Raw genomic sequence first — 24,685 nt, forward strand, 5'->3', positions numbered from 1 at the left:
CCTGCCAGGAGAGCAGGCAGGCACCAGAGGAGTGGGGGGACCTTTGAGCTCTGCCAGCCTGGTTGTTTCCTGATCCCTAAACGCAGCTCTGTGCCCAGCCTGGAGAAATTCAGGTAGCGCAGGGTGGAGCCGAGTTGTTCTCTGCCACCGCCTTGCCGTGGTACGCGACAGGCTGATATGACATGGGGTGATGTAATGCCGGCGTTCTGGGGTGGTTGGGTGCTGCTGGGTGTGATGGCCTCGTTGCTGCTGCCAGGATGACACTGCTGCCTGGGATAAAGCTGCTGCTCCTGGGCAAGGAAGCCCATCACCCTCCCCAGGGGGGTGCTTGGAGCCTCCCCGCTGGCTGCAAGCCTGCGTGGGGCAGGAATATGTCCCCCAGCCAGCCAGGAGCCAGCTCTCCCCATAGCAGGATGCCCGCTCTGCTCTTTTCCCTGTCCACGCCAGAGATGTAGCCCCATGCCCTGACCCCGCAGGGGCCCCCTCTCTGCTTGCAGGGATGCAGGCAGCGACAGGGACGTTGGGGGCCAGGAGGGAGCGGAGTCCTAAGCTGCGGGGATGCAGGCGACCCGGGTCAGCTCCTGCCGGGGACCGCGGGACCGGGGTGGGCGTTCACACGGTCGCATCTTGGCAAAGGGAAGATGACGGCGACCCAGCACCCCGCTGGGGAGCGGGGCCCGGGAGGGGTGAAGAAGGGCTGGGACCTGCCCGGGGAGGAGGCGGCAGCCCGGCCCCGAGGGCCGGGCCGGGCCGGGCGCGGCCGGAGGCGGAGGCGGGCGCGGCGGCACCGCCGGGGGCACAGGCACCAGGCCAGCCCGGGGCCCAGCGGGAGCAGCGACCCCGCCGGTGCGGGGCTGGGTGCACCGGAGCCGGTAGCCGGTGCGCGATGCGTGCGGGCGGGGAGGCGCCGCACCAGGTGCTGGGCCGGCTGCGGTTCCTGCTGCAGTGCAGCGAGTGCTTCCGCCGCGCCCGGGCGCTGCCCGCCGCGCTCTGCTACGTGCCGCGGGAGGTGCAGTACAAGATCTGCAAGGACCCCTCCGCCGCCGCCGCCGCCGCCGCCCGCAGCCTGCTCAGCGTCTGGGACAGCCCGGGGCCGGCGCGGGGCGGCAAGCGGGCGGCGCGGGCCACCATCGAGGTGCGGAAGGGCGGCTGCCTCCGCGCCACCGGCGAGGAGTACTGCAACGGCGCCGGGCTCTGGGTCAAGCTCAGCAAGGTAACGGCGGCGGGGACGCGCCCCCGCCGCGCAGCCGGGGGCTGCGGGATCCCGGCGGTGACGAGGCGGGGTGCGCTTTCAGGAGCAGCTGGAGGAGTACGGGAGCAGCCGTGACCTGGCTGAGGGCTGGCTCCTGGCGCAGAGGTTTGGAGAGGGAGGAGACAAGTTGGTCCCGGTCGACTCCGTGGAGAAGGTCCAGTGGCAGCACCAAACGCTCGGGGTCGATTATAAACCCGCGGTCAGGTATGGCCCCTGCCTGCCGCCCCCCGGGTAGGGACCGGGCCGCGGACGCCGGCGGCGCGTGTGGCCGGTGCCCACAGAGGACGTGCGTGGACCTCAACCGTCCCAAATCCCTTGGGCACGTCCAGCACAGCCCCCCTCACTCCCTCCAGCGCAGGTGGGACACATGCCTGCCGAGCCGCCTGCGGGCGGGAGGGTGCTCCCTCGTAGGCTGATGCTGTTGGCTTGCGGCAGCACCTGCGCAGGATAAAGGTGATGCCGGGGGGTTCCCGAGGCACCCGGGTTTGGGCTGAGCGATGTCGCGGAGATAACGCCGTGATGAGAGAGCTCATACTTGATTTTCACGACGGAAGGCTGTGTGCAGGCCTGGATTCCCCGGCTCTGCCACAGCCTCCACCCGGGTGCAGGGACGCTCTCATCTCCGCCGCAGCTGTTCCTGCAGTCCCTGGGGGTCACCCCTGGTCCCCCACCACTGCTGCCTCCTCTCCGGGCTAAGGCAGTAAACACTTGCGCTCACTGAGCACTGACCCGTCTTTTTCCTTGTGCAATTCCTCCACCGGTGCTGCTCCAGCTGGGAACAAGTGGTGGACCTGACCTACTCCATGCGCCTGGGAGAGAAGCCCAGACTCGCAGAGCAGGATGAGGCCGCGGTGCAGAAGTTTCGGTATGAACGCATGTCCTAGAGTGGTACTGCAGCACCTTGAGGGGCAGCTGGCTGGGGCCTGGACATGCCTGTGGGGCCAGGACTGGCTTCAGGGTTGGGAGTGGGGAGGGTGGGTGCCATTAGATGCCTTTTACGTTGAAACTGTTCAACACTGCTGAAGCAAAGATGGCCTTTGCTCCACGGAACATCAGAGCAACCACATGGTGCTGTTCCCAATGGGCTGGGGTGGCCATAAACACCTGGTATGGTGGTGGTGACATACAGCCGTGCCATCTGCCTGTGGCAGGGACAGCTGCCCGACACCATCCTGATGTGGTGACCGTGAGATGCTGCGGCTAATCTGAGATGGGGCACCTGCACAGTGCTGGTGGACAGGTTTGGGGTGCAGCCTGGTCTCCCTGTCCCATTAACACAGAGCCCCCCCTGCAGGTCTGTGCCCCCAGGCTGGAGCTACGAGCATGACATGGAGCTGGGGCGCTTCCTGTATGATCACAGCGAGAGGGAACTGCAGCATGGGGACTGCACCAAGGAGCATCTCAGCAGTGTCGAGGTCTCCTCGCAGGCGGTGTGTAGTGGGGCTCCTCTGCAGCCTAAAATCAGTGTGAGACACACAACCATCACTGAAGCTGTGGGGAGGAGCAGCCGGTGGTGGCTGTTCCCTCTGTGAGGAGCAGGGGATGGTGGTGGGATTTTGCTGCTCTAGCGAAGCTGCCAGGAGTTGGGCATCTGGAGCAAAACGCTATTGTGTCTCTGGGCTACTGCGAGGGGTCTGTGGCCATGCCCAGCTTGCTCTGTGCAGGAGCCACCATCTGCCTGCAGCCCAGTGAACGGAGGGGCTGGCCCGGTCCTGACGTCCTCTGGCCCCATGGCACCCATCCCAGGGGTGGCCATGGCGTGTCCAAGGATGCTCAGCTCCCTCCCTCCATTCGCCGCACTCTTGCAGGAGGATGGCAGTGTAGCCCATCTGACGGACAACCAGACATACACCTTCTGGGAGAGCAACGGGCCCCCGGGGCAGCACTGGGTGCGGCTCAACATGAAGAAAGGCACCATTGTCAAGTGAGACCTCAGGGTGTCCCCTCCCTGCCGGCGGCTGTGCCAGGGATGGGCAGGGTGCAGGCCAAAGCACCATCTTCCTCCTGAATGCAGCTTTCCCCAGGCTGCAGCTGGGGTCTCTGGGTCAAGGTGGGGGGCAGCTGCTGCCAGATGTACCCCAGGAGGACATGGCCTTGCCCCCAGCCCTGGAACATCTCTGGGGGCATCTCTGTGCCCAGGCAGCTCAGGAGGGGAGGACGACACTGCCTCTTGCTCTTCTCATCCCCAGGAAGCTGTGGCTGATGCTGGACGGGCAGGCCAGCTCCTATGTACCCAGGCGGGTGGCTGTGTATGGGGGGGCACCGAACAGGCTGCAGCACCTGAGAACAGTCCTAATTAATGAGTGAGTAATGAGCGAGAAGCAGCCTGGGTCCAGCTTGGGCCAAACTCCCGAGCTGTGTCTGCATCCAGAGCAGATGCTAAGGAAATGGCTGGGGTCGGTCCAGAGTGACCTGGTGGTGACAGTGACTCTCTGCAGGTCAGGGCTCCCTGGGTGCAGGCTACATCTGTCCCCACAAGCGTGGTGGTCCCCCGCCTCCATGTGCCAGCCACACACCTTCATCTCCACTCCTGCTTCTCATCTGTGCTGCAGCAGCTGGGCTGCAGCGTGCTCCCCCCTGCCTGGTGACTTTGGGGGTCTTTCTGCCTCCTCCTTGCCTCTGGGGACACATGCCGCTGCCGTCACCTTTCTGAGCATCTCGGCCATGCTGTAGCTGAGAAGTCCTGGGGTTCTCCAACTCTCACTCTTTGCCCTGGCTCTGCAGCACCCTTCTCGAGGCAGGCAGGGGTTTATGCAGGGGTGCGAAGATCTCCTACTTCCCCAAAACTTGCCTGTTTGCCTTTTTTTGGCTGAGCAGTGATATCTGTTTTTGAAAAAACACCTGCAAGACCACCAAGGTCTCCTTCCTGGTGGCAGGAGCCAACTCCTCACTACATCTGAGCAGTCACAGTGGTTTTTCACACACACACACACACACACACGCGTAGTTCTTTGACGGGACCTTGTCAAAGGCTTTGGAAACACAAGTGGATCACTTGCCAAATAGCTCATCTCCACAAATCCCTGTTTCCTTCAAAACACATCACCCTTGTGTGACCAGCTTGGCTTGAAGGATAGTTGTTCCATTGTGAGATGTGCCGGGACACCTGGGAACAGCGATGCGCTCTTGGCCATCTCGCCTTTCTGTTCTGCTTTGAATTTTTGCTCTTTTCTGGCTCTTTGGATGGAGCTTCCACCTTCTTCAGGATGTCTCTGTGCCTCTGACAGCCTCTGCTCTCTGCTCAGTCCCCTCCTGCTGCAGCCTCGGTGAGGTGGGGGGGCTTTCACCATGGGTAACATCACATCCTTGGCTGGGGAGCCGGAGTGGTCCACACCTTGCTGGCTGCCTCACTGGTGTCTGTGCCTGGTGGCTTTGCCATCTCCCTCCATGCTGTGTGCAGGAACAGCTTCCAGGACGTCTGCATCCTCCGCGACATGAAGATCCACTTGCCGGTGCTGGAGATCCGCATCCTGGAGTGCCGGGGTGAGCCTGTGCTGCCAGACTGGGGCTGCCAGCTCAGCCTGGCCCTAAACCTGCAGCTGGTCCTGGCACCTGCAGTTCTTCCTGCTGCACTGGCTGCTTTTTGGGGTCTGTTGGAGGAAAAGCTGGGATGCCACAAGTGCTGGGGGCTCCTTGCCCCCAGTTGCAGCACCCGAGCTCTGCCGGCAGCACAGCTGCAGCTGCACATGCAGCATCACTGTCCTTTCTTGGCAGACCAAGGGTACAACGTCCGCCTGCGAGGGATTAAGATCAAGTCCTTCTGGGAGTGGGACCTGATCCTCAATGCTGACATGTTCCAGCCAGCCCGGCTGGTGCGCTACCCTCTCCTGGAAGGGGTGAACACCGATGTGCTGTACCGGCGGGCTGTGGTCATTCAGAGGTAAGACACAGGGATGGCACCATCCCTGCAGTGAGCCTGGACCCTGAGAAGAACCATGCCCTGGCCTTTAGCAGGCGATTGCACATGTCTTAAAGTCTGCCAGCTCCTTTCCCGTGTGCGGCAGGGACTTTGGCTTGCTGCTCCCCATCCAAACACAGCTGCTTCCAGTATCTGGGGAGCATGGAGGCAGCACAAAGCAAGGGGGACCTGCATCACGCGGAGTCCCCCACCCTGCTGCCTGCAGGGCAGCCCTAGGCTGGGGTCAGCACTGGCCCCACAGAGAGACCCTCTGCAGCAATTCAGCCACAGTGCTGCAGCGTGGGCTGGGCTGCCCTCATTTACAGCTTTCTCTTGGGGCGGGGGGAATAAAATAAAGCACTTGGACCGAGGGTGCTGGTTGGGTGCTCCCCTTGGTGTGCTGCTGTCCCTCCGTGGGCTGGAGGAGACCCACATGCAGGCAGCGCAGCGCCCAGGCTCGGTGTGTCTGCAGTGAAGCACCACGGGCATATCAGGCTCTGCAGGTCTGCCATCCCCCTCGCATCCTCACGCTGCTCCTCTCTGGTCTCCAGGTTTGTCCAGCTCCTGGACAGTGTCCTGTGTTACCTGATCCCCCTCTCCGAGGACAGCGTCGGCACCTTCAATGCACTCAGGGTGAGCGTTTGCCGGGGTCCCCTGGGATGGTGCCGGCAGGAGCATCTTGTCATGGGCTTGGCTGGTTTTGCCGGGGTCTGTGGCATGTGCCTCTTGATCCGATGAGGACAGACCATCCCAGGGCTCATGCTGAGAGCTGCCGTGCTGGGCATTGCTGCAGGGATGGAGGAATTGAGCATTCCCTGTGACACCATGGGCTGTGCTTGGGGAGGGGGAAGGAGGGCACACGGTGCCAGCATCGGGCCTCAAACCATCCCTGCTCATCCCTTGCTTAGAGCATGAAGCCGTTCTTGCTGCTGTCCAAGCAGAGCACAGCCCTCATCACCCACTGTCTCCAGTCCTCGGAGAGCACCCCGCCTCACACCCCGCCAAAGCTGTACATCAACCGGCACCTGGCCCGAGAGCACCGCAGCAATCCAGCACTGGACCCCAGCTGCAGGAACACTGTCTTCACCCAGGTACGGCAATGCCATGCCGCATGACAACTATCTGCCAGTTCAGCATCGCTTGCCCCCGCTGCATCTCATCCTCTTTCTGCTTTGCTCCTCTCCAGCTGTACGAAGGGCTCAGATCTTCCAAGAACAATCAGCCCCTGGACTACAGGTAGGTCTTCAGCATCACATTTGTGGGGTGTCACCTCCCTGGAGTGGGGGGTGTGTGGGGGGATACCAGGTGCTGCTGTCTCTCTTGGAGAAGGGATGTGCATGGGGCTGTTGCTTCCCCGTAGGTGGCCCCTGAGCTACAGCCAGTGGTGGGAGTGCGAGTTCATCACCGAGGGCATCATCGACAATGGTGAGAGCTCTCCCCTCCTGCCCCAGGGCACTCCCCTGGGCTTTCTTGTGTTGGGGTGCAGCTCTGTGGTTCCCCTTCTGCAGCGGAGTGCCCACACTGTCCTGGCTGCTCTGTGGGAAGCAGCCCCGCTCTGCACACATGGGGTGGTCCCTGCATCTCCCCTACCCCACCAGTGCTGCCCCAGCCCCAAGGAGGGGGGCAGCTTGGCCAGATCCAGTGGCTCACTGTCTGGCCCTGGCATGCAGGCACTAACCAGCCTCTGCTCCCACTGCAGGTGGTGGTTTTCGGGACAGCCTGTCAGATATTTCAGAGGAGCTGTGTCCCAGCTCAAGCGATGTTGCTGTGCCCCTACCCTTCTTCGTGCGCACCTCCAATCAGGTCTGACAACCCGTTGTCTGCCTGTCCTGGCCCTGGGTGGGGCAGCCAGAAGATCCTTGGGGCTTTTGGGGTGTTAGTCCTATCTTAACGCCTGCATGGCTATTGGGGGGGGGGGCTGTGCTTGTATCTGGGTGGTGGAGATCTCCTGGAGGGGTATAAAGGGCAGGAGAGGTGGGTGGAGGGGTGATGGAGAGGGAGACTACAGGAGGGACCAGGCTGGGCTGGTCGCATCTGTGTCTGTGGGTCCTAAGCCTCTCTCCTGCAGGGTAACAGTGGCAGCGACACCAGGGACTTGTACGTTCCCAACCCCTCCTGCAGCGACTTCCCCAAGTATGAGTGGATTGGGCAGCTGATGGGAGCAGCCCTGAGGAGCAAGGAGTTTCTGGTGAGCATGGCAGAGCCTCCCTGGCCAGTGAGGGGGCTTGGCAGGGACCGCCGTGTCTTGGGCAGAGGGGCTGCCCTCAGGTGAAGGAGGGTCATGGGGAGGACATGTGTTTCTGTTCCCTCCGGCAGATCCTGGCTCTGCCGGCACTGGTGTGGAAGCAGCTGGCAGGGGAGGAGGTCAGCTGGAGCAAGGACTTTGCCACCGTGGACTTGGAGCTGGTGAGCGGGACTGGGGGCAGCAGGGCAGTGCCGTGCACTACCCTGGCTGCTCCGACTCCACCATGATGGCTTTTGCCTGTTGGGGTTGCAGGTGAAGCTGCTGGAGGTGCTGGAGGGGGTGGACAGGGAAGCCTTTGAGTTCATGTTTGGCAGAGAGCTGACCTACACAATAGTGCGGAGTGACCAGCGCGTGGTGGAGCTGATCCCCAATGGCAGCAGCACCGTGGTGCGCTACGAGGACCGCAAGGAGTTCATCCGCTTGGTGCAGAGGACTCGGCTGGAGGAGAGCAAGGAGCAGGTAACGCTGTCCTCCAGGGCCAGCATGGCTCCAAGGGGACCCTGCTGCTGTGGCAAGCACTCCTGGTACCTGTGGGGTTGGTGGCTGTGAAAACGTGTCTCCAAAACCAGCTCCAGCTGGGCAGTTCCTCCCTGCATCCCATGCCCAGGATATCCATGAGCCCCGGGGATACCCTTTGGGGTCCTGTGGTCCCTGCCCCTGGTGCCCTGGGTGGCTGCCCTGGGCTCAGACCCACCGTGGTGATGCGGGACCCTTCCTGTGCCCCCCCCCCCCAAGATCGCAGCCATGCGTGCTGGGTTGCTCCGTGTGGTACCTCAGCCTGTGCTGGACCTGCTTACCTGGCAGCAGCTGGAGAAGAAAGTCTGTGGGGACCCTGAGATCACAGTGGCTGAACTGCGGAGGTTTAGTAAGTGCCGGGGCCAGCCCAAAGCTGTTCCCAGACCCCTGCATGGGCAGGGGACCCACTTGATGATGCTCGTCCTGCACACGCATCTTGTCCCATGCTGAGTCCCTGGTTGTGGGGTGCCTTGGAGCCTGGGGGAGGATAAGCCAGAGAGACCCTGGATAGGGATGCTTCAGGTTTAGCTGCAAACCCCACTGGTCCCCACTCTGGTCCCTCTGGTCTTCAGCCGCTATGGGCAGAGGTGAATGGCCAGCCTGCAAACGTGGACCCCCATTTTTCCACTTGCCTTTGTGCAGGATGCTGGCCCTGCTCAGGGGTGCCGGGGGCTCTCAGGGGCTCACTGAGAGCAGAGGGTCTCCTCCTCTCCTGCCTCTGCTCTGGTGTCTCAACAGAAGGGCAAGATGGACATATCCCATGTTAATTTGCTTTGCTGGGAGTTTCTAATGAAGCTGTTACACATTTTTGATCGCAGTCACGTTTGAGGACTTTCCCTCTGATGACACCCGTATCCAGAACTTCTTGGAGGCGCTCAATAACTTCACCAGTGGTGAGTGATCCTAAGCCTTCCTTTCCCTGCTCTTCATGTGCAGCGGGGTGGGCCAGGGTACCCACTGCCCTGCGCCCCTGGGATGCTCACCAGGTGCTTCCCTGGGAGTCAGCTGGGGTCATCCCGCCTGGCCCTTCCCAGGGTGCCAAGAGCTTTGCCCTGTGCTCCCGGGATGCTTTTGCAAGGGCAGACCCTGCCCTGACAGCAGTGACTGGGGTGGTCCTGTCCCTGTTGCTGAGATCTGAGTCCTGTCCTTCCCCTCAGAGGATCTCAGCCGCTTCCTCAAGTTCGTCACTGGCCGGAGCCGCCTCCCAGTTCAGATCACTGTCTACCCAGAAAGGGAGAAGTGAGTCCGTCCTGCCTGGGCTGGGGTCCCTGCGCCATGCTGGGATTCCTGCGTGGTGTGAGGTCCTTGCACTGTCCCGGGGTCCCTGCACCTCGCCAAGGTCTGACTCTTTCTCCTCTCTCCCAAGCTTGAACGCGTTGGACCTGATGCCACAGGCCTCCACGTGCTCCTGCAGCTTCTTCTTGCCCAACTATTCCTCGTAAGTCGAGCTGGGGACAGGGACCCCCTCCCTGGGGATGGCACTGGGGTCCCCCTCCAGCCTACCTTGGTCCTCCCCTGCGGGATGTCCGGGTGGGCGACGGGGTGTGGGGAACATGAGGCTTTCAGTGCCCGTCCCAGCCGTGACCCAGCATTCCCCCCCTCCAGGGCCAAGGCCTGTGAGGAGCTGCTGCGATACGCCGTGTACAACTGCATGTCCATCGACACCGACAAGAACGCCTGGGATGAATGAGGCCCCCCCCAGGCGCCCCATGCCACGGGAGCCGCCTGCCCCAGGGACACCGGCTTTAATAAAACGGCAGGGCCGGATCCCGCCATCCTGCCCCAGGTCCTGTCAGTGTCCGTGCTACTCCAGGGCTCTGACTGGGCCGTACGTGGCCAGTGTTGCAACTGGGGGGTGTGGGGGGGCCAGCATGGCACTGTCTGCTGGGTGCTGCGCCGGCACGGGGTGCTGCGGGGTGGAGAGCGTGGTGTGTACGTGGGTCCTGTCCCCTCCTTGGACACGGTGTGCGTGGGGAGCGCAGCTGCAGACCGCCCCCCCGCCCCGCAGCGCCACCTCCGGTCGCCTGGGGGCGCTGTGCCGCCGAGCCCCTCCCGCTGCTGGGTAAGGAGCTATGACTCGGCGCTCCGCAGCCCGGGATCCTTCCCTCGGTGTTCCTCTAGCTGCCCTGGCCGGGAGGAGCCGATGGCAGCAAAGCGAGGAAGGCGGATCGAGCCTATCGGTGCTCTACCGCCGCTGTCCGCGATCGACCCGCTCGGCGCTTCTCCGCGCGCACGCGCAGTGGGCGCCGGCGCCGCCATTCCTGTCCTGTCAGTGAGGTGCTGGGAGCCGGCGGCCGCCAGAGCCGAGGTAACGGCGAGGCGGGGGGAGGCCCGGTGCCTCCGCACGGGCTGTGAGGGGCGCGGGGGAGGCGGGGAGGCGGCGCACGCCTCCGAGAAGCGCTGGCGCCTAAAGTTGGGCCAGGTTGAACCGAACCGGTCTTAGCCAGGCCCGGCTCGGCTCGGCCTGTCCCGGCCCCGGCCTGCCCGGTTCTGCCGTGGTTGAGTGAGGCCCTGCCCCTGTGCTCCCTCTGCAGCATGGAGTTCCAGGCTGTGGTGATGGCCGCGGGAGGCGGTTCTCGTATGACGGACCTGACCTCCAGCATCCCGAAGCCGCTGCTCCCGGTGGGCAACCGGCCCCTGCTCTGGTACCCGCTGAACCTCCTGGAGCGCGCCGGCTTCGAAGGTGAGGCATGGCGGTGTCTTGGTGCGGGAGTGGAGACGACGTGCTTACTCTGGTCTCCTCAGGCTTCCCGTGGTCACCTCCGCCACTCCCGTTTGTCGCCCCCTCTTGTTCTAATGTCTTGTCGCAGGTGCCCTGTTGATTGGGGCAGGTGCCGCAGCAGGAGATCTCATCTTCTGTGCACTGCAGCTGCGCTGTTGGCCCATGTCACATCCCTTCCTTCGCTCTAGGCTGTGCCTCCTGTGCCAGCGCCCACTTCCCCCCTCTTCTCCCCTCACCAAGGCTTTTCCCATCTCTATGCTTTTCCCAACTTCAATGTCTTTCCCAGTGTTGTTAACCAGGAGTCTCTTGCTCGTTTCTTTCTCTGAATTATTAATGAGAGTAGCTTGAAACTGTGTCAGCTCTCCTGGGATATCTCTTGGTTTGTTGTTTCAGCCTGGCCTGAATTTCAGGGTTACTTGCTCTCTCTGGGGCATTTAGTCCTTGTTGCAGCGTGGAGCTAAGTGCTGGGGTTTGGACAGAGCAGGGCAGGGGGAAGAGGCAGACTTGTAATACTCACCTGTGGGCCTTGTTTCATGGAAGGGCTAAAAATCTTATTTAGTACGTGGTGAGATTCTTTAGTATTTTCTGGGTTTAGGGTTTTGTTTACCTTTTGAGCAGTGGACCAAATCTTTCTGTGATGTTCCTCCTGCTTCTTGTAAAACTTCTTCCTGACACCTTTCATGTTTTTCTTTTTTCGCATTTGTATTTGTCCTTTGCCTTTCTGCTTCTCTGGTTTTGCTTCTCTTGCGTGACTGTGCGATTAATCTGTAGTCCATCCTGACACTGTGGCTTTTTTCCTGACTGCAGCATTTTTCTGTGAAGTTGTAAAGATCAGCTCATGATTATTCATGTTGGCCTCTTACTATTTCAGTGTGAGGGAACAAAAGAAAGACTGCCTTAATTTTGTTTCATTAAGAAATCCTTAAGAACTTTTTTCCCTTGGAATTGTTTTTTGCCTGTTGTTTGCTGAAATCTGCTTTCTGAATGTCCATTTTCTTTGACTGTGTGGCTCTTTAACTATTGAGAAATAACCATTTCCACTTGATGCTCTTGACCACTAGTAGGTGGTGTTACAGTCAGATCTTTCTTACAGTCAGATCTTTCTCCTTTCTCATGCATAGTTCTTCAACTTATCTATCCTCTACAAAAATTTGGACTTGCAGAGTTGTATATGCAGCTTCAGTAAGCAAGCCGCCACCTTCCCGCTCCTCTCTTGCTTCTGCCCCCAGCCAAGCTGTATGTTTCTGTGTTAATACTCCAGTGGCATGAATTCTCTCCCTGGATCATAATTTTCATTAAGTATGAGGAACTGAAGCCTCACGTCATACTCGCTTATGTTAGTAAGTAGGTGTGTTCCACAGCCTGATTCACTGCATCCCTTTTGTCCTAATTGCAAGTGCTTCATCTCTCCTGATATTTAGGAGACCTTTGTCCAGCCCACCAGATTTACACTGAACTGTGTGGGCTTACAACTTCCACCTGACGCTAGTTCCTTCTCCATTGGTTACTTCTTTCCCTAATTCAAGGTGTGCTTTCAATCCCTTTCTCCAGGTTCTTCAGCCTGTTTTGAATCCAGGTTGGCATCCAGTATGGGAGTGGGAGAAGAGCCCTTCCATACCTCTGGTACCAAACTGCTGCACAATTCTCATGTTTACAGTTCCTTCCTCTTTTCTGTTAACAGATTCAGGATGAGTTCAGTTTTGATCGATACAGATTTATTCTTGGTGTGTTTTCATCTTACCACAGGAGCTTTGTAGGCAGAGGGCTGTATTATTTCCCATACTTCTCTGTTAAAATTCTATGTGGAATACAATGTTACGGTGTTGGTTTTTTTTGGGAGGGTGGGATATTTTAATTTGAGGGTTTGACTGTTGTTTTTCCTTCCAGTTCTTGAAGCCAGGGCAAAAGGTTTCTTGCTGCTTTGTTTTTTCAGTCTTTTCTTTGGAGAGCTGCTGTTCTTGCGTTCTTAATTTTGGAAAATATGCTTTCATGCCCCTGTTGATATCCTTCAAATATTCATTTACCTTTTTTCTTTTGTAGATGGAATGAGTTTGTTGCTCACATACTACTCCTCTCTCTTGCCAAGCTGGTGCTGAGAAATAGTTTAACCATTGTATTGTAATACTGTGGTTGGTGGTGTTGTCCATAGAGGATTATAGAGGATCAAGGTGGGCAAAAGACAAAGCTCTAAAGTGTTGGTGACATTAATGCAGGGTCTCATGGTCTGAGGACGTACGGTTGAAGTTGCTCACTAATGATAGAAGATGTTTCTGTTCTGTCTCGCTAACTTGTGCCACTCATGCATGTGTGCCTTTCAGTAACAACCTCCACCCACACAAAGCAGGAGAGATTGTTTTCATATTCATTAGGAGTTTAATTCTCTTCTTCAAAAGTTACTACTGCTGAAAGAGCTTGGTTCGTTGTAGAACCCAGTTATTTTACTCAAGCCTTTTGACAGTTCCATCAGCCTTTGTAAATAAAAAGTGAGTGTATCCTATTTGTAATGTTTTTTTGTTTCTTCTGCTTGATCTCATCCCATTTTACTCTGTCCTAGAGGTCATTGTGATTACAAGGAAGGAAATCCAAAAGATGTTAAACTTGGACACAAAAATGAAGCTGGATTTTGTGTGCATCAGTGACAACATGGACATGGGTACAGCAGATTCACTGAGGCATATTCATCAGAAAATTAAGGTATTACTGCCTTCTATTGAACTTGACTGGAAGACATTTGTTTATAATAATATTTTTTTTTTATTGTGCTTTAAGAGCTGTCCCATGTAATGATATTGCGGGTAACTGAATTTCCTGATCTTCGGAAGAGCTGAATTTTGTAAAGGTCACCTCATGGGGGAACTCAGACAAAGACTCTAAATGACTAGAACTGACAGCTAGGAAGGCTGGAGCAGATTCAGGCTGGGCACTGGCTGCTTCTTAGTCAGTATTAGCTTTCTGACACGTTAATTAAAGGGCTGTATTTGTTTATACAATTTTTGATATGATGTGTGATAGCTGTTGTCCATATAGTTTTTGGGGAAGTAGTTCTGCACAAATGTTCGTTGTCATCTTAGCTGATACATAAGGAAGTTTCTGTTCAGTTCTTGGCCCTGCCACAGGCTTGCCTGCACCATTAGGCAAGTGATTTGCTCTGTGCTTCAGTTTTCTGCTTTTCCTATGCTTTTGCTGGCTTGGTCATACGGTTAGCTCTTTGATAAACAGTGCCCAGATGTGATAAAGGGCTGCTGTTCTAATAAAAACACAAGTTTGTAGAATTCTGATTTCCAGCTGCACAATTAAAACACTCCCATGTAAGGCAGAAATGCTGCTTGGAGTTCTTGCTGTGATCTGGGATGGAATTTTTTGTTGTTGTCATACACTTAATCTTTCCGATTTGTTCCCTGTCTGTTTAGGCCATCTTAGCCAAATTGGCTGTTTAAATAAAGGTTGCAACAGAACATCAGTGAACCATTTAAGTCCTGAGGTGTCTTTTTGTCTTCAGACTCTTTTTGAGGGTAATAAACTGCAGTGTCACAGGCTATGTACTCCCAACAGAAAGACTCCAGGTGAGACAAGATTAAAGTTTCCAGGCAAATATGGGTGTCTAGGCACAAGGAGAGAGATACTGCAAGGGATTAATGCACAGACTAGAATAATTTAGAGGGCGATGAGAAGATATAAAAAGGAAACCAAAGTCAACAAAATCAGTTTAACTTAACTGAATGTTTCTGTCATGTAGAGAATTGCGCTCTGTCATAACTCTGGCAGTATTTTTTAAATATGTGCATGCAGGGAGGAAATACCTCTGCACTGCAAATTGTGACCCTGACCTTACAGTTTTATTGCCTAACCAGAGCGATCAGTTGGGCTGTCTGGGTGTCCCTCTTTTTGGTAATCCAGCCAAGTTTGCCTAGGGGAGGCCTGGGAGACAACAGTAAAGCATGTAGTGGTAAGAAAATAGACTGTGTCTTCAGAGGTAGCAGTGTTGCATCTTCTGTTTATTTTTCAGAAAAAAGGTTAGAGAAGATGTGTGTTTTTCAATACTACCTCACAACTTTTCTTCAGTCAACTGCTGTGTAAGAATGGCAGCAACTGCTTCCGCCCTTTTTATTCCATGTCTTGCTTGTCTGGCCGGACAGGACAAAATGGTCTCTTACTTGAAATAAGCCTATACTAAGTTCTTGAGCAGATTGCTGTACTGTGTATTTTGGAGTCATTCTTCTAGTAAATGCATGCCACTGATACACCTTTTACAGGGTATACCCTCTCCTGTCTGATACAGGTGGGAGAACTATACAGTAGAGGTGGCTGAAAAGCTGCTGTATGTTGGCTGTGTCTGGTGTAGCGGGAGAGGGATCTTGCTGAAGAATGAGTTTCCGTGGTGAAAACGATGGCTGCTTGTGGACATAGTTTGCTGGCAGGCTTTTTGTAACCCATGCCAAAAGTCTGATGAGGAGTTTAAACTGTTTGCTGAAACTTAGTTGTCACAAATTGCCCACAGACAGAAGACCAAGTGTGCTCAATAAAAACGAGGTAACATGGTACAGTATAGACAACTTGCTTGTGTGCAATGCAAGTGATAGGGAGTAAAGCCAAGATTATAAATGCACAGTAAGAAATATGTAGCTGAAATGCTGATCACAAATTCTGAGATGTGCATAAATGCTGGACCACTCTAAAGCATAAAATCTCATGACTTGCTGCCTTTTCTAGCATTTGTCTGAGCGAGTTCCACCAGCGCAGCATTGCTGTTTGCTGTGCTGGGAGTTGCAGGGCTTTTTGTTGTGTTGCACCTTGGTTAATGAAGCTTGATACTTTAAAGATTAGATGTCAAGATCAGATTTACAGAATTGCAGTCAGTAGTAGCATGGGAATACATACGTGCAAAGCCTGTAAGGGCTGAGGGAAGGTAGCTTGCATTGTTTTATTGCTTTTTGGTGCTGGCATTTTTGGGGGCAGGTAAGACTCACTGTCTTGGTTCACAGTAATAACCAATTGACCCCACCAGTCTTACTCTTTCCTGGTTGTTCAGAAGTTCATGAGAGCAAAGGAAGCCTGTTCAAGTTTTTGCTTGCTGTTTTGCCCACTATACACACAGAGGATTTTTTTGACATCTTTACTTCAAGAGCTGATATAGTAGATGTGTGCTCTTTGCTCTATTGGAACTCTTCCTGTTATTTTTGGCTGTCTCAGCTTACACCTGATTGACAAGGTAGCAGCTTCATTAGGGTTTTTATGTTCATTACAAGTCTGAATGTATCCCTTTCTTGGATCCTTCCACAATGAAGATGATATGCTGAACTTGATTCCTAAAGGCACCTGCTTGAGAAGTAATGAACAATAGAGAGCTTGGTACCATAAGTTCCACTTTCTGGGTTCCTAGGCCTGGGTGTCAGCCTGGCCTGTTCTTTACTGTACTGGTAGTTCTTTAATTGACATGTGTGGTGGGTTGTTTTGTTTGTTTTTATTTAAACATTCAATTCTGGGGTCTGAATAGCTAACACCATTAACTAGTCACAACTCTACAACTGAGAACCAATGCTTAATGAAGTGAAGTAATTTACCTAGGATCATTAAAGAGATTTGTAACAGTACTGGGAACTGGACATTGGTCTCAAATCTCTCATGGTTTTGTGCATAAGATCATCTTTCTATACTGTGTGCAGATTGCATACTCTGTTTCCCCACCCTGAAAAAGCCAGCAGGACAAGAGATTAAACACAAGTTGAAGCTGTTTTAAATGGAAACTACTGAAACAGAAAATTCAGTAGAGCTGTAGTCCAGTTTCTAAATGGTGAGTGTTGTGGTTTTTTCAGTGTGTGCTAGATTATGACTTTAAAAAGGTCTTCAGTTTGGGAATGTGTCAGTCTAAATGTAAGTAACTGAAAAACCATTTTGCAATTTATGAAGTAGAAACTGGTAGGGCTTTTTTTTTTTTGCGCCTGTGTTCGTACTATTTTTTGATTGGGTAATATAACACATCAATGTTTTGCACTAAGTCCAGCACTTAAAATGATGTTGTCAAAAAGCGGGTATGGGAGTTACTCATTTATTTCTTAAATGTTTTGTTTTATACAGGGATATGAAAACAATTTGTTTAAGGACTTTGTGATAACTGTTGATCAGATCCTTTAATTGCTCTCCTGTGGATAATCCCAGCATTTCCTTAGAACACTTGGTTTCAGCATTCTTCTGTAGTCTGTGCCTTATGGCAGTTTCCATGGCTATCATTTTAATGTCCAGTCTTTGGGGTTTTTTTATACACTTTTAATATCACTGTCAGTTTTATTCTTTTGGCCCTTTAAGTTCCTAGTTTTCTTCTCATCTTTTGCAGGACTGATAATGAATGGCTTTTCAAATTATGAAAATAAAAGTGCAGCTGGAAAGGCTTAATTCTTTTCTCATTTATATATAGTATTGGAAATAGTACAACATAGACTATGTAGACTCACAGTTGATGGTATAATAATGCTCTAGTTGAAACTGCAGCTTTACCACCATAAGGCTGTTTACAGGTCTCTATCACCTGGTGATCTATGCTGATGAGACAGATCTCTGTCACCTCGTGATCTAGCCTAAACAGAAAAACAAGCCAGCCTTCCATGCCTTTAGGTTTGGGTGGGTGACCTTCCCTGGTCATGAAGAGCAAAGAGAGCTCTCCTGTTCCCGTTGGGGCCTTGGCAAGAGCTGGTTTATAGAGGAATGTAATGTATTTTGGAAGATGATGGTCTGCTTCTGTAGCTGAGTAAATTCCTATAGGAACATCAATTTTTTTTTAAATTTATTTATTTAAAGTGCCTTCTAACTTCAATTTTCTTTCAATTGTTCACATATGCAATTATACTAGAGTAATTCTGAAGTGATTTACTTTGTGAAAACTTCAGTGCTTTTTGAGTTATAGCCTTACCTGCAGCATGGAAGTAAGACAGGTCCAGCAAGACTTACAGGACACAAAAAGAGGCACTACCATGGATTTCTTCAACTGTGTGCCTGTCAGCATTTGAAAAGCTGTGCAAAGTAGTGGAAAAAACCTTTCACTAAATCTCTTGAAGACAACGAAGAGCTATGATAAACGAAGCAACTTTGATGGATTGTAAGAAGCAATGAATCAAGCAGTTATGTCCTTAGGTTCCAAATCTGTTAAAGCAGTACTCTTGTGCAATTTATTCAATCCAGTATCTTTATGTCAAACTTTTAAAATATTGCTGTATGTTCATGTCTGTTTTCAAGAATCACTGTCGGTAATTACTTTGAAACTTCAGACAATGATTTTTATAGATTAAATAACAAAGTCAGCTCTCTCGAAGTCTGTAACAGGTAAATACCACCTCATCCAATGTACGTTGGTAAAAGCAGACTGTGAGCTCTTTAGGGCAGAATCTATGCTTTCCTTTGTCTCTGAAGGGCATATGTTTTAGTCTCCTGCTTTGGTTGGAACCATGTTGCTATTGTCTTAATCTATTATTTGCATTAAAGAATATTCTTGACCTGTCAGGGAGTACTTAAATAAAAAAATATTAGTTAACATAGGTGTAAAAAATTATTTCTGTATGAAATGCAAATCAAACTCTTTCCTTCGTGAAATCTCATTTTCCACATCCTTTTTTTTTTTTTTTTTTTTTTTTTCCCCTGTCCCTTTCTGATTCTACTCTCAGGATATCTTTCCTGCTTCATCACTCAGGCTGTTACTGGTCACTGTTTCATCCGTTACTGGCATGGGAGGCACATAGCCTTTGCATGCTTTGCTAAGGAGCCTGTAGAATTTATTTGTAAGGGGGAAGAAGTAATTTGCTTTCTTAAGAGTCAGATTCTCTAAAGGGTAAACTTTCATTAGGGACAAATGAGCAAACAATTTGGATGTAAGGATGGCTTAATCTAGCATAAACAACTGAGTACCTCTTCCACAGATGGTGAGAAAACACTAAACTTGCTCTGGATTTGTCTTCAATTTTCCTCACACGTGGTGCTTCAAGATTAAGGGTTTTTTTAAATGAGATCAGTGTTTGGCATTTTTAGTAAAACAGTTATGTTCAGCATGCTGCTGTAAACTAAGGATGATGTTACAGGTGTGACAGAGCAGGTGCTAAGGTGTAATTTGATAACTTCCATGTTCCTGTTTTTATTTATTTTTATTTAGCATTCAAAGCTTGCTAACTGCCTGGAGCAGTGTGGAAGGGGGGTGTCTCTAAGAAGTGTGGTTTTTCTTTTTTTAAAATTGCTTTCTCCTCAATAACTATCACTAGTCCTTGTTTCTGGTTTTCATTGGTAAGCAGCACTAGCTGGAGCACTTAGTTGAGTTCAATCTGAATAATAGGGAAATTGGTAAGAGTCTTGACAGTTTCAGTGGCGGTACATGCTTTCTAGCAAGAGAAGAGGTGCAAGTGCTGTCCACTGCATGCTGTGGTAGGAGATTATGCAGTTTTGTTTTGTAGGCAGCTCGTCTTTCAGTGGTGATTTCGCACACACACCCCTCCCCCCCCAGTTGTGGGTAGTAGACTGCCTTTTTAAAAGTTAACTTACTTTGATGTCTCTTGAAATTTTATGTAATGAAATCCCCTGGCTCACTTAGGGAGGCTTTTCCTCTGTAGCTGGTGTTACTGGACACGCTTTTTTCAAGTCATAATGTAAAGTCTTCTGGTATGTCTACTGGGGCTTTTTAGTGTGGTTATTACCTCCAGTATGTTGCTCTGTGATTTCTTCAGTCCAGATTTATGTCCTCATTTATTTGACTTCTACTACCATACTTAAAGGCCTTCTCTTGCAGTTTAGTAGGCGTCCTTTGGATGATTCACAGGACCAGTGCGAAATATATGTGCCATGACCTGCCATGTTATAGCACAGCAATAGTGTCAAGCTTTGGTTGGTAACACAGGACTCATGATTTTGGGGATTAGTAACAAGAAATTGTAATAGGAGCTAGGAGCGCAAGAGTAAATTGCAATGTCTCCGAATGTACTAGTTGAAATGGGGTGGTGGTGAGCAGCCATGCTGATGGAGGAAGGAAAGGTAAACGTAAGACTAGAAAGTATCAGGTAAAGTATTTTTTATGGTAGAGATGAGAAATTAATACTATTACTTAAGGCAATGGAAAGATTTTTTGCCTGGAATACTGCACAAGTGTGGAAATCAAATGCATCAAATGTGGAACAAACACTAGAAAAATGAGATAAGGTATGCAGAGTGGGATATAATTGGGTTTAAATTTGCTATGAGAAAACATAGGCTGAAAATTACAGAAAGGTTTTAATCAGAGCAGAATAGGATTGTGCAACAGTCTTCCAGAAGGAGTAATTGAGACAAAAATCCCCTAACTTTATACTAGGGTGAGAAGCTGGTTTTTTGTTGTGTTTTTTTTGTTTGTTGGTTGGTTGGTTGGTTAGTTAGTGTTTTTTAAAATAAACTAAGTAGTGTGATACCTGGAATGGCAGGAGGCTAAACTCTGACTCAGGGAGCCCCTTTGAGAACTGTGTTTCTGTGACTTTCTGCTTGTACCATTCATCAAACTGCTGCAGACATTTTTGTGGGTTGTAGATTATTTTTGATGGGAAAAAAAAAAGTTGGGGGGTGTCACTGTAGTTTACAAATGAGTTCCTCTGAAATTTAGGCATCTCTAATATTTGACCATTTTGTTTCCTGTGCCAAATTTTACCAGACCCATGCAGCTGCTGTCTGGCGCCACCTCCCAGGCTGGGGCCTCTCCAGGCAGCAGGTTGAGAAACCTGGTTAAATCATGAATCTGTGTTTCAGGCTGAAGCAGGAGGTGGAGTGGGTGTGCCTGGATCAAGCATTTGTCTTCACTGAGTCTATATTATTTTCATCTTCTGTTAAGCATTTCTCTCCCTTGTGTCACTCAACTATACTCCAGCCAGTGATTAAAATGTGGCGTTCCAGCAGAGTAACAGCAATGGAACAATTTCACATTTTCCTTCCTTGATGAGCCCTTAGTTGTGTTAATGGAAGCCCTGACTAATATGGTGTGAATTAATCAGCATGTCTTCTGCTGCTATCACTGGTGAGTGTTTGCATGTGAAATGTTTCATCTCAGGTGGTCCACCTGGTTTTCTCAGTTTAACAAAGTAAGATTTGAAAGTAATACGGCTCTTAAAAAGCAAAACAAAACAAACCCTAAAAAGCTACCAAAAAGAAGAAGAAAAAACAACTTTCTCTGAACAAATAAACAAAGATTGAAACTCCAGATTCTCTTGGTATGTGCATCTTTGGGAGCCATGTTGTGGAAAGTGTGATGTCACGGTGGTGGTCTGTATGCTGCTGAGGGTCACTGATCCGTGGAGTCTTGGACGGCATGGCTAAGCGCTTCACTTCCTCTGTTGAAAAATCTCCTTTCCAAACACATGATGTAAGTAAGCTTGCTGTAACGGCTGGAAGGTGGAATCTGAATCCTTTTGGTACAGCTGAGCAGAGTTTGGTGAGCATGGAAAGAAAAACTTCAGTCCCCATAATATATAGTTATGTATTTTTTTGTACTGTCAGTGGAAATTAAAAAAAACAAATGGAATTCATTTGTAAGAGACAATCTCTCTCTCTCTCTCTCTCTCTCTCTCTCTCTGAGCAAGACTTAACTATTCTGTTCATCTATTTTGAAATAGTAAAAAAAAGTCATCATTTTTTTCCAGCAGACCTGACAGAAAATACTCTTTACTTGAGTGTCTAAAATGCAAATAGAAGTCACTGTCTTGCTTTTTTTTCTGATTCTGCCTTTTACAATGTTGTTAGTGCTGTGTGGGGAAAGCAGATATATGAGATGGCAGCTCGCAGGGTATGTAGCATCTTGTTTCCTTCTCTGCCTCTGATTGAAAGCTGCCACCACTGAGGCACTAGGCAAAATTTATTACAGATTGCATGCCCAAGTCCCATTCCCAAAGCACAGCTGATTGTCTTAGTAGAAAGCAGCTATACTGGCAGGTGCTCAGGCTGGCGATGTTGCTGGGGGGAATGATATAGCGCTGCCTGACTGTGTGCTTGATGAATGTGTTCAGGACTTTGCTCTGATCTTTATTTTTCCTGGCAGGGTAAGAGTTAGAGAATTCAACAGTTGTTGGGGTTTTTTTTGCCTTTTTTTTTTTTTTTTTTTTTTTTAAGTTACTCAGCTTTAGAAGAATGTAGCTAATTAAATTAATTATTTTGCTGCCAGGGTTTACTATGGATCAGGGCTAAAACACCAGAAGTTTGAATGAGGCAATTAGCTCTGAAGGTTAGGATCAAGAATGGTTATTAGGGCATTTGCTTTTCTACATGTTGTTGGCTAAAGAGGCTGCCTTCCATCACACGCAGCGGCAAAACCTTAGGTGTTTTGCAAGAAGAGTCATTGACAGTCCTGAGATGCCTGTCAGTTTTAATCGTTGCATCTCCCACTGCGTGTCTTTATCCTTTTCATGCTCCTGGCAACTTGAGGCCTGTGCTCATTATTTTAACCAATACCTCTTGTTTCCCTGTAGAAGTTAATTGTCAGCATTTCTCCTGTATTACAGTATATGTTTTCATTTAGACCCTATGTGGTTTCCGATGAATTACACAAATTCAGCCTATTCTAGCTGCAGATGTAGTAAGCTCTTTGCACATGTATATAGCTGAAATAATTTGTTTAAAAGCATCCTGGTAGAAATCTTCTCCTGTTATTATGAGCTACTACTAGTTTTCATTTTTTCAGAGTAAATAGAATTTAGTCATTGTATTTGGAAATCATCCTTCATTTTCCCTATTTAAATTATATACAGTCTTCTTGTGTCAGTAACTTAGTGTGCTATGTGCTGATGGAAAATTACTGCTTTAGTAAAGGTAATCTCAAAAAACTATTTGCACTTTCTGTCCTTAACAAGACTTTCATGGACACATGTAGGCAAAGAAGAGTTAGATGTCCTTTACTATCAGCTCATTTTATCAGGCATAGAAAATGTTTTACATTAATAAGTCAAACTCAAGTTTCTAGTTTTCAAAAATCGTTCTGTGATGAATGTTCAAAGAAATGAAAAGTCTGTGTGAAGTGAATTTGTACATCTTGCTTCCAAAGAGAGAGATTTTTAAGAATGTGGGGAAAAAAGTTAGTGTCCTTCAGCTGCCATTTTTCCTTGGTGCTGTCAGTGGTGAGGGCAAAGCCTTGTGCCATGTATGAGCCCTGAAGATGTAATTGTCACCCGTGCCTGGGTGAGGACATGAAGGGCAGTGTGAAGGCATCACTGATGTCTGTGCCACCCTGGACCCCACGGAGCAGGAGGAGTTGTGTAGGGCTCAGTTTTGTGTTCCTCAATGATATCCTTGTTTTGAATGTTAAGTCAGCATCTGGTCTGATGTTTTAATAGTTTTTTTGCTTGTAATTTCCAATGTCCTTGGCCTTTCCCTATGAGACTCAAGGCCTCCCTGGCTTCAGGTAGGATGATACTTGCAAGGAGGCATTCACAGGCTATTTGTACATTTTCCTGGAATAACATTCCTTCCTTGCTGTCCGCAGCCTTTTTACTTTGTTTCTAGCCTGCATGATTTCTGCTTGTGTATTTTCCCCATGTTGGATCTTAAGAGCGCTTTCGTCATAGGAGGTTGGGACTTTTCATGGCAATTGTGGGCTATACAGCTGTCACAGTTACCCTGTTGCAGGTGATATTCCTCAGTGAGTATTCATCCCTTGAAAGAGAAAATGGAATAGTTTGTATCAAGCACAATTGTGTGTGTTAACCTAAGTACATAGTTCCAGTTATTGGGGAATGTGGGAGGGAGTACATGCCAAACATCAACCCATGGAGTTACTGTACTAGAGAGGGTTTTTCGCTGTGTCTGTTTCTTGCAGCCTGGTACAGTAGTGTAACACTGATAATAGGAAGGTGGTGCTGTGAACAGCACAGGCTATCCCAGAGGCTGTCACTTTGCTCAGCACTGGTTTTCTGTCACTGTTTAATTTGGTGAAAGCCATGGTGAAGATCAGTGGACTTGTAGGATGCTTGGAATTTAATTTTGCATTTTTGTCATGTTATGTTAACTGGGAAGCCCACGTAGGTTATCTTGGTTCTGTTCCAAAAAGGGAGAAACAATTGTGTATTAAGATTTTCTTGAAGCAAATTTAAGCGTTCTTCTGTAGTATAAATTCTGTTAGCTCCTTTGCAAAGATGGTGAAAATTCTGGATGTAGAGAAATAGTGCTGGAAAAAGCAGTGGAGGTATTGGAAATTTTCATAACATTTTTCTTACAACAGCAGTTGCTGCAGACCAAATACCACTGGCAAAATTGGACAGGTGCTAGAGGAGAAAATATTATTGCATGGAGGATATAGGTGTAGGAATCTATGGTTCAAAACAGTACTTTTATTTAACGTAGCATGATTTAGTTTTTACAGGAAGAAAACAAAATTTGAACGAAGCTAATCAGGTTTCACACAAGTGGACACTCAGTTCAGTGCAGTCTAGTACGAAGTAGCAATGCCACTGAGCTGTGTTTCACAGAGCGTGTGCTTTGCAGAGCAGTTTAGCGTTTGGGTTTTTTGTTGGAGCAGAGTTGAAACTGGGTTTTGTGTAATTACTTGGCTTGACCTTGGAAAGAATTTCATGCCTTTTTTTTTAAATTTAAATCACACTGATATTAGCTACAGGATGGCAGAATGATTCCTAAGGACACATGCTGTATATGTCCTGGTTTTCGTTTATAGTCTGGGTTGAGACTGCAAGGAACCATTATGATCCTCTAGTCCGTAAGGGAATTTGCACACAGTAATTAGGGCTGTTAGCCCCAAAACTTACAGATGACTTAGTGAATGTGTTTCTGAAAGATAGCAAAGCTTTATTCATACATTCTAGTAGATAAAGAGTGTATTATATCCTTTGGTGGTTTATTCCAGATTATACTTATTCTCCCTCTCAAACCACTTTGCCTTTTATTTCCATGGTGAACACTGATTTCTAGCCACTGAATCCAGTCATGCCTGCTTTTTGTTGTATTGCTGAGAGATCTGCTGTTTAGGTAATTGCGGGCTGTGGGCAAAGGCCTTCTTTCCCTTCAATAAGTTGAGCCGGTTGAGCTCCATTAGGACTACTTTTTATTATTATTGTTTGT

General features: G+C 50.0%; 2 protein-coding genes across 6 annotated transcripts in view; both read left to right on the forward strand.

Annotated features, from left to right (window-relative positions):
- Window positions 1-822: 822 nt before the first annotated feature.
- LOC126041570 (E3 ubiquitin-protein ligase HECTD3-like) lies at window positions 823-9,742 on the forward strand. 4 transcript variants are annotated; one of them, XM_049807453.1, is made up of 21 exons: window positions 823-1,213; window positions 1,296-1,456; window positions 2,025-2,117; window positions 2,547-2,682; window positions 3,061-3,176; window positions 3,442-3,555; window positions 4,653-4,735; window positions 4,967-5,132; window positions 5,702-5,783; window positions 6,059-6,241; window positions 6,337-6,386; window positions 6,511-6,575; window positions 6,850-6,953; window positions 7,219-7,338; window positions 7,467-7,556; window positions 7,648-7,854; window positions 8,131-8,260; window positions 8,730-8,804; window positions 9,069-9,150; window positions 9,278-9,349; window positions 9,517-9,742. In XM_049807453.1, the coding sequence occupies exons 1-21, from the start codon at window positions 887-889 to the stop codon at window positions 9,599-9,601; spliced, it is 2,541 nt and encodes an 846-aa protein (XP_049663410.1). In that variant the 5' UTR covers window positions 823-886; the 3' UTR covers window positions 9,602-9,742. The 4 variants fall into 4 exon arrangements, with proteins under 4 accessions (XP_049663410.1, XP_049663411.1, XP_049663414.1 ...); XM_049807454.1 differs by lacking the exon at window positions 8,131-8,260 and having other exon boundaries at window positions 9,071-9,150; XM_049807457.1 differs by lacking the exons at window positions 8,131-8,260; window positions 9,069-9,150.
- A 405-nt stretch (window positions 9,743-10,147) lies between these two features.
- The window catches only part of EIF2B3 (eukaryotic translation initiation factor 2B subunit gamma), a 104,450-nt gene continuing 89,912 nt past the window's right edge, over window positions 10,148-24,685 (forward strand). Inside the window, exons 1-3 of one of the 2 annotated variants that reach the window (XM_049807661.1) lie at window positions 10,148-10,219; window positions 10,446-10,594; window positions 13,188-13,327. In XM_049807661.1, coding sequence (XP_049663618.1) covers window positions 10,447-10,594; window positions 13,188-13,327 — 288 coding nt within the window. In that variant the 5' untranslated portion in view covers window positions 10,148-10,219; window position 10,446. Of the gene's footprint in view, window positions 10,220-10,445; window positions 10,595-12,673; window positions 12,802-13,187; window positions 13,328-24,685 lie in introns of those variants that run through there. The other variant, XM_049807662.1, reaches the window with a different exon arrangement.

The sequence above is a fragment of the Accipiter gentilis genome, chromosome 8 (assembly GCF_929443795.1).
Source record: "Accipiter gentilis chromosome 8, bAccGen1.1, whole genome shotgun sequence".
Taxonomy (NCBI): domain Eukaryota; kingdom Metazoa; phylum Chordata; class Aves; order Accipitriformes; family Accipitridae; genus Astur; species Astur gentilis.

Coding starts and splice junctions, on each gene's coding strand:
- LOC126041570 (XM_049807453.1), top strand. CDS start 887: ATGCGTGCGGGCGGGGAGGCGCCGCACCAGGTGCTGGGCCGGCTGCGG. Junction 6,242..6,336: donor GGAACACTGTCTTCACCCAG/GTACGGCAATGC, acceptor GCTCCTCTCCAG/CTGTACGAAGGGCTCAGATC. Junction 6,387..6,510: donor AATCAGCCCCTGGACTACAG/GTAGGTCTTCAG, acceptor GCTTCCCCGTAG/GTGGCCCCTGAGCTACAGCC.